This window comes from Neopsephotus bourkii, unplaced genomic scaffold, assembly GCF_033783945.1.
Source record: "Neopsephotus bourkii isolate Nb327-2 ecotype Australia unplaced genomic scaffold, CSIRO-AGI_Nbou_v1 NB_756, whole genome shotgun sequence".
NCBI lineage: Eukaryota > Metazoa > Chordata > Aves > Psittaciformes > Psittacidae > Neopsephotus > Neopsephotus bourkii.
In genome coordinates this window covers 141,686-154,071 of record NW_026901254.1, presented here as the reverse complement: position 1 = coordinate 154,071, position 12,386 = coordinate 141,686, and the positions used below count along the sequence as shown (strand labels likewise).

General features: G+C 42.0%; 1 protein-coding gene across 1 annotated transcript in view; it reads right to left on the bottom strand.

Annotated features, from left to right (window-relative positions):
- Positions 1-7,849: 7,849 nt before the first annotated feature.
- Positions 7,850-12,386, bottom strand: part of COL21A1 (collagen type XXI alpha 1 chain) — an 80,100-nt gene continuing 75,563 nt past the window's right edge. The window contains exons 28-29 of the mRNA XM_061354925.1: positions 11,119-11,196; positions 7,850-8,592 (exon numbers count right to left, since the gene is read on the bottom strand). Of these exons, the coding sequence (XP_061210909.1) occupies positions 8,405-8,592; positions 11,119-11,196 (266 nt within the window). The 3' untranslated portion in view covers positions 7,850-8,404. The remainder of the gene's footprint in view (positions 8,593-11,118; positions 11,197-12,386) is intronic.

Genomic DNA, 12,386 nt, shown 5'->3' with positions numbered 1-12,386 from the left:
ATTTGCCTCATATTAACGTTGTCCTTATTGTCTTCTACTCTACTTAAAGGCTAAGAGTTAATCTCCAAAAGAAATTAGCTAGGTAGCAGTTCTTTTCTCTTTAATAACATGAATGTTGCCTCTCTAATCACCTTCCTATGCCACATATAACTAGAAGAGGAGACAAGAAGGTTTCAGTTATGTTTTTCTCCAGCTGACTTTGGGCAGCAGAACATACATTTCTACAGCAGGTATTTTGTTCCTGGCTAGATGGCTGCACAGCACTCCCAGAGATAGACAGCCTACACTGTTCCAGCTACATATGTAATATATGAATATAAAATATTCATACAGAGTCCACGGGCAGAAAGATAGCCACTATTTATTAGCTGTTATCCATTTTCTCAAGTGATCTGTAAGGCCAACTAGTTTGCTATCAACTTAGTAGAAAACTAACTCTTCCAAAAATGGAACACTTATTGAAGGCAAACCTGCCATAAGCCGAATATGCACCAAAATTCTCCACATGTAGTCTTGCCACAGAGCCATTCTTTGTTGTCAGAAACTTTTAGCATCCCAAAACGCTTAGTTCTAATTCCTGTTTTCCACTTTACTGCTTTCACTGTTTTCCATTATAACTGGGAACTTAGTTCAGCTGTAGTACATTCAGCAGCAACACCCCCAAGCCTGCTGGGAATTATTTTCTCATGCTTCTTATCATGTGCAGGCTCAGCAAGAGCTCCAGCTCATGACAGTCAGGAGCTGAAATCTCCCCTCTAGGAGTCACCAGAATGTCCACAGCCATTATCACACTCCCTTTTTGAGAATATATACATTAACTATTGGGGTACTCACTCTTTTTCCAATTTTTAATTACTGATGTTACAGTGGTCAGGACCATGCTACCAACTTCTCGACCTATCATAATGATACACTAATAAGTTATTATCAAAGTATTATTTCAAGGCTTCTCAAGCCTTTGTCAATATTCACATAATGTGAAGGCACACTTAAGGCAACGGTGTCATTGTAAGGAAATATGATTCCATAGGTATATAGCGAATAAAAAACAGACTAGGGGCAATGTAGGCCCCCTCCGGAAGCTATCGGGAGAACTAGCTACACAGGATTTGGAGAAGGCTGAGGGTCTGAAAGACTTATTTGCCTTGGTCTTCATTGGCAAAGGCTCTGACCCACAACACCCAAGTCTTGGAAGGCACACTCAGGGACTGTGAGAATGAAGACCTTGGGCCCACTGTAGCAGAGGAACTGGTTTGAGACCATCTTAAAAATCTGAATGTACACAAGTCCATGTGACCTGATGAAATCAATCCCCGCGTCCTGAAGGAGCTGGTGAATGAAGTTGCTAAGCCGCTGGCCATCATATTTGAAAAATCATGGCACTCAGGTGAAGTTCCCGATGACTGGAAAAAGGGAAATATAACCCCCATTTTCAAGAAGGAGAAAATGGATGACCTGGGGAATTACAGACCAGTCAGTCTCACCTCTGTGCCTGGCAAAATCTTGGAGCAGAGTCTCCTGGAAGGCATGCTAAGGCACATGAAAAACAACAAGGTGCTTGGTGACAGCCAGCATGGCTTCACTATGGGGAAATCCTGCTTCACCGATTTGGTGGCCTTCTATGATGGGGCTACAGAATTGATGGACAGGCGTAGAGCAGCTGACATCATCTACCTGGACTTGTGCAAAGCATTCGACACTGTCTCTCATGACATCCTTGTCTCTAAATTGGAGAGACATCAATTGGATAGATGGACCACTTGGTGGATAAAGAACTGGCTGGATGGCCTCACACAAACAACTGTGGTCAATCGCTCAATGTCCAGCTGGAGACCACTGGTGCCCCTCAGGTATCGATGTTGGGACTGGTCTTGTTCAACATCTTTGACACTGACATGGACAGTGGGATTAAGCACGCCCTCAGCAAGTTTGCCGATGACACCAAGCTGTGTGGTTCGGTTGACACGCTGGAGGGAAGGAATGTCATCCAGAGGGACCTTGACACGCTTGTGAGGTGGGCTGATGTCAACCTTATGAAGTTAAACCATGACAAGTGTGAGGTCCTACACCTGGGTCGGAGCAATCCCAGGCACAGCTACAGGTTGGGCAGGGAAGAGCAGCCCTGTGGAGAAGGACTTGGGGGTGTTGGTTGATGAGAAAATGAACATGAGCCAGCTTCAGTGTGTGCTTGCAGCCCAGAAAGCCAGCCATATCCTGGGCTGCATCAAAAGGAGTGTGACCAGCAGGTCGAAGGAGGTGATCCTGCCCCTCTACTCTGCTCTTGTAGGACCTCACCTGGAGTACTGTGTGCAGTTCTGGTGTCCTCAACATGAAAAGGACATGGATCTGTTGAAACAAGTCCAGAGGAGGGCCACGAGGATGATCAGGGAACTGGAGTACCTGCCGTATGAAGATAGGCTGAGAAAGTTGGGGCTGTTCAGCCTGGAGAAGAGAAGGCTGCATGGAGACCTCATAGCAGCCTTCCAGTATCTGAAGGGGGCCTATAGGGATGGTGAGGATGGACTCTTTGTTAGGGACTGTAGTGATAGGACAAGGGGTAATGGGTTCAAACTTAAATGGGGGAAGTTTAGATTGGAGATGAGGAAGAAAGTTTTCACTGTGAGGGTGATGAGGCACTGGAATGGGTTGCCCAGAGAGGTTGTGAATGCTTCAGCCCTGGTGGTGTTCAAGGCCAGGTTGGACGAAGTCTTGGGTGGCATGGTTTAGTTTGAGGTGTCCCTGCCCATGGCAGGGGGTTGGAACTTGATGATCTTAAGGTCCTTTCCAACCCTAACTATTCTATGATTCTATTGTATGATAGTGATCTACTTCTATGGTGAGCTTTATAAAATTTACCTTCCCATGGCAGACCCTGCTTGAGTTTAACCACCAAACAAGTGAGTTTTCCTACTTATTACCTACTATATCTACCTGTCAAAGGAGCATTAATAGTAACTTCTAATAGCTATTTACTTTCAGTACTTTAGGGGTACCACCGGTAACTGCCAGTGTATCAGCTTATCTGGTATATGGCAGCCATTTCAACAAACACTCGTGTGGCAAAGGTTTGATTCACAGTTTTGCAGCAATCTGTTTCAGTGAATACTGTAAATGAATATTGAATTCTGTGTGCTTCCTTTAGCTTGAGTAAGAATGAACTGCCCTTGAGAATGCTCTTGGCTGCTGGATTCCTGGGTATAAGAAATGCTCTGGTGTAGGGGCAAAAAAGAAAGCATTGAGGATTTTATGAATGCCAGTTCAGCCCCTTCCTTTTGAAGGCAAACTAACCCAGCACAGATGGCTTTGGATATTCAGTACAAGATTTATGTGACCACAAAACACAAAGCCAGATTCTTTTTCCTAAGTTCTAGGTTTGGAGTTTTTTTTCTAAGAAGCATTGTAAAAGCACTTACTGTGTATATAAAAAATATCTCTTTAAACTTCCATAACACAAAGATTTAGTTAAGTGCTTTCATTTGCCTATCAATTTCCAAAGTAGGAGTTAGACGGAACAATTGTTATGATCTTTTGAATTTTCATCCAGAACTTTGGTCCCAGCTGCCCAAGATCCCTGGTGCTTGGAACCGACACATTTGCCTTGAGCTTTCACTTCTGGGAGGTCTATCACTTCATATCAAGGGGGGTGTTATACCCACAGGGTACTTTCTCATAATTTTCTCTGAGGACAGGGAGAAACACAGTTCATTCAAAATTTATTATATTAGAATGTAGGAATAAAGTGAATGACCTTTTCTTTCTTCTTGATTTACTACCCAGGCCACTGTACTGCTTAAGCCAGTTTTTCTTCAGGCTCTCTCTTGTCTATATTAAAGGTAGCATACACTCCCATGTCAATAAGAGCTTCACATACCTTGAAGAGTCATGCTCCAGTTAGAAGAGAGCTTTTTATTGTCCCCTTCCTCTCTCAGCTATCATTATATTTTTCAACAGCTCGAGTTTTTTTGAGAGTTTCTAGGCATTATTGCCTTTTTTACCTGACAGTTCATATGTAATTTGAATGTCATAGAGATACCATTCATTTTTTTTCATGCTTAAAAAAAAAAAAAGGAAAAACTGAAAACAACAAATGGAATACTCTATCGAGTTTACAAGGTTACAACATTGGAAAGATACTTTTTGCAGGCAATATGGACATATGATGCCATAACACTCACATGGCTAAATTTTTTGATGAATTCTCACCTTCTTTTTCTTAAGTGGATGAATACTATGTACTTTTACCAGGGACAAGAGGAAATTTGTCAAAAAAGTGTCATAAAACCAATACAGAACACTTAAATAGTTCTTCAACTCTACAGCAGATAACCAAGGAGCCTCCAACCTGTCCAGTATACCTTCCGGAGGGCTAGCTGACTGGCCAGACACCATTTCTGGGAGACCATCATTTAATGCTTGTGTCTTTTGCTAAAAAAGTAAAGGATAACACAGAATAATACAGTATATTGGAACATCACCAAAATATTTCTTTGTTACCAAAAAAGCACATTATGTAAAACATGCAAATACTGGGAGGGGGAAGATGCTCATTAAAAAAAAATCAGGAATCACATAGTAATGATCTTCCCATTGTAAAAACGGACAGTCAGATGTACTGATAAGGAATTTCACACTCCTTGGGGAATTAACATACCTTGAGTTTTCTGTGAAATGAGATTCTCTAGTTCTGAAAGGTGCATAGCCACTGATTCAGCTCCATCTCTAAGAGGCCAACCAACCTTGAAATACACTGTCTACACCTGAAGCTGACACTGACACCTTGGCTCTGAAGCAGTAGTAGGGCTGTGATAATTCAGTTCTTCTTACAAGACGACTAAATTTTATTTAACTTTTTCTTTTTTAATTGGAAGACTATTGTATCTTTCAGTTAAACTGATGAAGAACTGAGAACAATATATGTACCTGTGTATATGTGCATACATATACACATATACACACATACGAACCATATATGCATGTATATATATATATTCACCAAATAAAACTTCACATGTGGAAGCCATCTGTGACATCTGGCCTTTACTAAATTATACATATATATGTATAAAGACACACCACTCCCTATGTATTTACTTCAAAATTCCTTAAGAAGATCATGATTCTCAGAGGTGCAAATGTCTGAGCTCCATACATCAGTAACCTTTCATTAAGAATTTCAGTTCCTACAGTAGTAGTTTGCAATGCTGTACCTTTATGTCCAAGTACATGCCTCAGTATCTAAGAGGCAATAGTAATCAATAAGCATAGTTAAATGGTAAATTTTAAATCCATTTAACAAACACACAGATACTATGAGTTGAAGCCATATTAAAATTTAGTGTACTAACACCAACATGTACTCGACTGACACCAACAGGCACCAGACCAACCAGGCAGTGTATTTTTTAACTGAAGATTGGACAGCAAGATGCTACTAAAAATAAGTCCAGAAATTCTTTTTGCATTTTGCCCTCTGCTTAAAAACAAGCCCAAGATCTAATTTTAAAGCCTTATCATCAGATGAGTAAGTAAATGTGAGTTAACATTTAATTTTAATTTAAAATAACAGAGTTTGTCATAACTGTTTCCAGACAATATCTGGTAATTAGATGGTGACATGTTTCACAGTGTTGTTTTGGGGATTTTTATTGACAGCTTCTGATCAACACCCACAATAACTTGATATAGTTTTCATGAATAGTAAATAAGGGTTTTTCTCCTGTGGATCATTACTCAGATAATACTGAAATTTATACCATTTGCTTAACCTTTTTAGAATTAGTTGAGTATCTGGGAAAAATACTCATATGCTCAATTAAAGAATCCAATTAAGACATGGTCTCATCATGTGCATTTACTCTATAATCCCACTATATCAAATGAAGTCAAAAAATTAAATGATTGAGAAATCAGCTAAATTCTGAATTGATAAAATCTAATAAGGAGCAATAATCTAAATCACAGGTTCCAGCTCCTTTTCAAACTGGCAACCTGTCACTAGTGGGGTCCCCCAAGGATCAATAATGGGCCCAACACTAATTACTACCTTAATAGGTGATCTGGAAGGTAGGATCAAGTGTACACCACATTCCAGTATTTAAGGATGGCGACAAAGATGAAGACTCCATTTTACAAGGAATCACATGGAAAAGATGAGGTGTAATGGGCACATTACTCCTACGGAGATTCCAGTTGGACAGAAGAGGAAAATTTTTCACAATGAGAACAATCAGCCTGTGGAGTAATCTCCCCAGGGACATGATGGAATCCCCTACGCATTTAAGATTCAGCTGGACAGGGTGCTGGGCCATTTTGTCTAGACCACAGTTTTGCCAAAATAGTTTGAACCACAAGATCATTGAGGTCCCTTCCAAACTGGTATTCTACAATTCTGTGATTCCATGAAGATACAGGTTTCCAACTAAGGGAACAATAAAATTAATTAAAAAAAAAAAGGTAGATGAAAGGTATTCAAAGGGAAATACTGGCACAGGTTAAAAGTGGATTGGTTTGAGAATAGGTTTTTAGATCGACAGCATTCTCTTCTGTAGTGACCTTGCCCATGCTACCTTGCCCATGCTAACAAAGACTGAATCAAAAGAAAGCAAGATCAGAACACAGGAATTAGTTTGGAATCAGAACAGTAAAAAAAAAAAAAAATCTGTTATTTTCTACATGAAGGAGTCCTGGTTTTCTGTTTTTATTTACTGCACTTCTGACTTGCTCTTTTTTTTCAGGGCAAAAAAAACAAAACTTGCCTCCCAGGCTTGCCAGTCACATGATACATCTTACTGGAAAAGGCATCTTAATGTGGATTCAAATTAGCATGCAGTGTGAACAGCTTCGAAAAGTTCTACAAACATGTTGGAATCCTTATACTTTCCTGATCTAGCAACGTGTTTCACTTCCAGCTCCCCAAAAAAAAAAAAAAACAGTGTGAGACTGAACACAACAAAATAAGAGGTTCCTAGATTTTTTCTTCCACAAATTCAATCAATTCTTGGTCACATGAACGAAGCAGAAAGGTGCTGCTCCCAGGGTGTTTTCTCCAGAGGAAATGGAAGAACACTGGAGAAAAAACCCCACAGCTGTAAGGTAGAAAGATGCATAGTGGAGGGATGCAAGACAACACTCTTTTCTGTGACACAGGACACAAGCAACTCTTGCAATCGCTTATCAATCTACCATCAGTTCTTTATAAAATTTTATTTTACCTTGAATGTCAAGCATATTACCAATCTCTGATAGCAGGACAACAGAAAAACAACTCATTAGAAAAAGCCACTTATAAAGCATCTGTTAAGATCAATACAAAACTCTGCCTTAATTTAAGAAACATATTTTAAATTCTCATGGGAATTGTGCCTTTGCTCTTTATGTAAAAGCAAGCAATACGCCTCATTAGCAAAGCATACAATGAAAATTACACATAGCTCGTTTAAAATGCAAAAGGAATCAGCATAACAAACACTGCATCAGGCAGCAGTTAGGCCTTTCTTGTAAACCTGCTTCCCCAGTCTGGCAACTGCAGTCCTTGGGGAGAAACAGCAAAGGGTGTATAACTTAATTACACAGAACCATTACATCGGGGTTATGCAAACATTTTTAAATATTTATCTTGGTCAATTCATAGCTACAAGCCAGCTATAACAGGTTTTGGGGGGATTATCATGTTTTAATGCTGTTTTCATATAAATTGAATCACCCACATGAAACCGTTTTGACCTTTTGCAGCTGACAGTACCATTTTCAATCAAAACTTGGCCCTACTGAACCAGTAGTTCTACCCTTGCATTTCACCTTGGTTTTAAAGCAGAGTTGCATGGCAAGCAGGTGATATTGCTTCCCAAATATTTATCTTAATTTATAAAACTGTGATATATGCTTTTGCTCACAGAACACTCTGAGCTATCACATAGGAACTGTACACAAGCCAATAAGATTCACACACACATGAAGTCAAAGCCAGCCACATTCTTTCAAATACTGTTTATGTTGGCTGCATGTGAAAAAAATTCACAGTAATTTATACCTGACCAATACCAATCAAGGCCTAATCCTGCTCCCAGTGGTGTCTCCAGCAATTTTGCAAAGGACTTCAGTGGTAAAAGGAGTACAATAGGACACTTAAATAGTAAATATCAAATACTATAGTTAATTTTACTCCTATTAAAACTACGGATCTCTTTAAAACCAATAGACATACAGTTGATGCAAGTTGTAAAAAATTCCTGGAGTTCCTTTTCTAAAGGAATGTATAACCTTTGGGATCTTCATTTTTAATGTTTAGAATGTCAGAGGTACTTTTGTTCTGGCTTATGGGATTATTGCTGGTCACCTTCCTGAGACTTGAAAGACCATAAAAGACAAGCACCATACCTATTCCTCTAAATCATTGTATCACAAATTAATAATTTGGTCCCTTTCTGAATGGATCTCTCCCCACAATTACACTAAAACACAGTGATGGGTCACACATTCCAGGGGGTCCAACTGGTCCTGGAATTCCCGGACTGCCATGATCTCCATCTTTACCAGGTTGCCCACGCTCTCCAGGACGTCCTTCTTTACTCATACCTGGTGGACCTTCAGGACCTTAATGACACACATGCAATAAACAAATACATTATACAGTATTTATATTAAAATGAAAACAAGAGCAACCATGGACCCAACCCCCCCCAGCACTTTGCAAAGTATGTAGATAAAGAAAGCTTCATGTTCTAAAAAAGATAATTCTTGTCACAAATTGCTTATATATTTACATAAACAACATGATACCTTATTAAGACTTTTTTACTTAAAGCACATGGAAAATATTTTAAATAAAAATAGCTTTTAAAAGGAAATAATAACCCTAAACCAACACCAGAGGCAATGTAGGCCCACTGATGAACGGGACGGGTGCCCTGGTGACAGAAGATACAGAGATGGCAGAGTTACTGAATGACTTCTTTGTCTCTGTCTACTCTGCCGGAGGCAGTCCTGAAGAGCCCTGTACCCCTGAGACCTCGGATGAAGATAGGTCAACGGAGCAGTCTGCCTTAGTTGATGAGGAATGGGTTAAAGACCAGTTGAGCAATCTGGACATCCATAAATCCATGGGTCCAGATGGGATGCACCCGCGGGTGCTGAGGGAACTGGCTGAGGTCATTGCTAGACCGCTCTCCATCATCTTTACCAAGTCTTGGGAAACGGGAGAGGTGCCTGAGGACTGGAGGAAAGCAAATGTCACTCCTGTCTTCAAAAAGGGCAAGAAGGAGGACCCGGGTAACTATAGACCGGTCAGCCTCACCTCCATTCCTGGGAAAGTGATGGAACACCTTATCCTTGGTGCCATCTTAAGGCATATCAAGGATAAGAGGGTTATGAGGGGCAGTCAACATGGCTTCACCAAGGGGAAGTCGTGCTTGACCAATCTCGTAGCCTTTTATGAGGAAATAACACGGTGGATGGATGATGGCAGAGCGGTGGATGTGGTCTACCTTGACTTCAGCAAAGCGTTTGACACAGTCTCCCACAGCATCCTTGCGGCTAAATTGAGGAAGTGTGGTCTGGATGATCGGGTAGTGAGGTGGACTGTGAACTGGCTGAAGGAGAGAAGCCAGAGAGTTGTAGTCTATGGGGCGGAGTCTAGCTGGAGGCCTGTATCTAGTGGAGTGCCTCAAGGGTCGGTACTGGGACCAGTATTATTTAATATATTCATCAACGACTTAGATGAGGGAATTGAGTGTACTATCAGCAAGTTTGCTGATGACACTAAGCTGGGAGGGGTGGCTGACACGCCAGAAGGCTGTGCTGCCATCCAGAGAGACCTGGACAGGCTGGAGAGCTGGGCGGGGAATAACTTGATGAAATATAACAAGGGAAAGTGTAGAGTCCTGCATCTGGGCAGGAACAACCCCAGGTTCCAGTATAGGCTGGGGAACGACCTGTTAGAGAGCAGTGTAGGGGAGAGGGACCTGGGGGTCCTGGTGGATGACAGGGTGACCATGAGCCGACACTGTGCCCTTGTGGCCAAGAAGGCCAATGGCATCCTGGGGTGTATTAGAAGGGGGGTGGTTAGTAGGTCAAGAGAGGTCCTCCTTCCCCTCTACTCTGCCCTGGTGAGACCTCATCTGGAATATTGTGTCCAGTTCTGGGCCCCTCAGTTTAAAAAGGACAGGGACCTGCTGGAGAGAGTCCAGCGCAGGGCAACTAAGATGATTAAGGGAGTGGAGCATCTCCCTTATGAGGAAAGACTGAGGGAGCTGGGTCTCTATAGTTTGGAGAAGAGGAGATTAAGGGGTGACCTTATTAGTGTATATAAATATATAAAGGGGGAGTGTCACGAGGATGGAGCCAGGCTCTTCTCAGTGGCAAACAATGAAAGGACAAGGGGTAATGGGTACAAATTGGAGCACAAGAGGTTCCACTTAAACCTGAGAAGAAACTTCTTCTCAGTGAGGGTGACGGAACACTGGAACAGGCTGCCCAGGGAGGTTGTGGAATCTCCTTCTTTGGAGACATTCAAAACCCGCCTGGACACGTTCCTGTGTAACCTTATCTAGGTGTTCCTGCTCCGGCAGGGGGATTGGACTAGATGATCTTTTGAGGTCCCTTCCAATCTCTAACATACTGTGATACTGTGATATAAACATCTACTTTAGCACACTCTTATATTTTATCATACAATTGGGAACCACCATGGCATTAAGCAGAGTCTTTCTATTTCTATTCATTTCTCTGGCTTTGGATCAGGCCCTAATATATATTCAAAAAGCTCAACTTTGCATTTTGCATGAGTATGCTGTTGTTAGAAAGAACATTTTCCTTCACTAAGCAATGTTTACAAGTCACATGATTATATCAGGGCTCAGTTTTCAGACAATGGCTGGCTTCAAGATGAAGAAACAGCAGTCTTGGATACCAATCTCTACGAGACCTATCTTATATTAAATAATGTGTTTTATGACAGTTTAAAGGGCATGTAAGAGACAGAAATTAGCCATAAAACATATATGGTAATTAAGATGTGCAATAATTATCTACATTTTTTAAAAAAACATAACACTTTTTCAAAACCTTTTTTTTTATTATTATTAACATGCACTGAATCTGCACATATGAACCATCCCTCACCTGGAGGTCCTGGGGGGCCTTGGATCCCAGGAGCCCCAATTCCTTGATTTCCTTTTGCACCATTTTTCCCTGGCAGTCCTGTGAATTAGCAAACACATGTGTATCCATCATATTTGAAAAATCATGACAGTCAGGTGAAGTTCCTGACAACTGGAAAAAGGGAAATATAACCCAAATTTTCAAGAACGGGAAAATGGATGACCCGGGAACTACAGACCAGTCAGTCTCACCTCTGTGCCTGGCAAAATCTTGGAGCAGATTCTCCTGGAAGGCATGCTAAGGCACATGAAAATCAACAAGGTGCTTGGTGACAGCCAGCATGGTTTTACTAAGGGGAAAGCCTGCCTGACCAATTTGGTGGCCTTCTATGATGGGGCTAAGGAACTGATGGAGAGGGGTAGAGCAGTTGACATCATCTACCTGGACTTGTGCAAAGCATTCAACACTGGCCCACATGACATCCTTGTCTCTAAACTGGAAAGACATCAATTGGATAGATGGACCACTTGGTGGATAAAGAATTGGCTGGATGGCCGCACACAAACAACTGTGGTCAATCGCTCAATGTCCAGCTGGAGACCAGTAACGAGTGGTGTCCCTCAGGGATTGGTGTTGGGACTGGTCTTGCTCAACATCTTTGACACTGACATGGACAGTGGGATTGAGTGCGCCCTCAGCAAGTTTGCTGATGACACCAAGCTGTGTGGTTCGGTTGATACGCTGGAGGGAAGGAATCTCATCCAGAGGGACCCTGACACGCTCGTGAGGTGGGCTGATGCCAAGCTCATGAAGTTTAACCATGCCAAGTGCAAGGTCCTACTGCTGGGTCGGAGCAATCACAGGCACAGCTACAGGTTGGGCAGAGAAGAGATTCAGAGCAGCCCTGCAGAGAAGGACTTGGGGGTGCTGGTCAATGAGAAAATGAACATGAGTCGGCTTCAGAATGCGCTTGCAGCCCAGAAAGCCAGCCATATCCTGGGCTGCATCAAAAGGGGCGTGACCAGCAGGTCCAAAGAGGTGATCCTCCCCCTCTACTCTGCACTGGGGAGACCTCACTTGGAGTATTGTGTGCAGTTCCTGTGTCCTCAACATAAAAAGGACATGGAACTGTTGGAACAAGTCCAGAGGAGGGCCACGAGGATGATCAGGGGACTGGAGCACCTCCCGTATGAAGATAGGCTGAGAAAGTTGCGGCTGTTCAGCCTAGAGAAGAGAAGGCTGCATGGAGACCTCGTAGAAGCCTTTCAGTATCTGAAGGGGGCTTATAG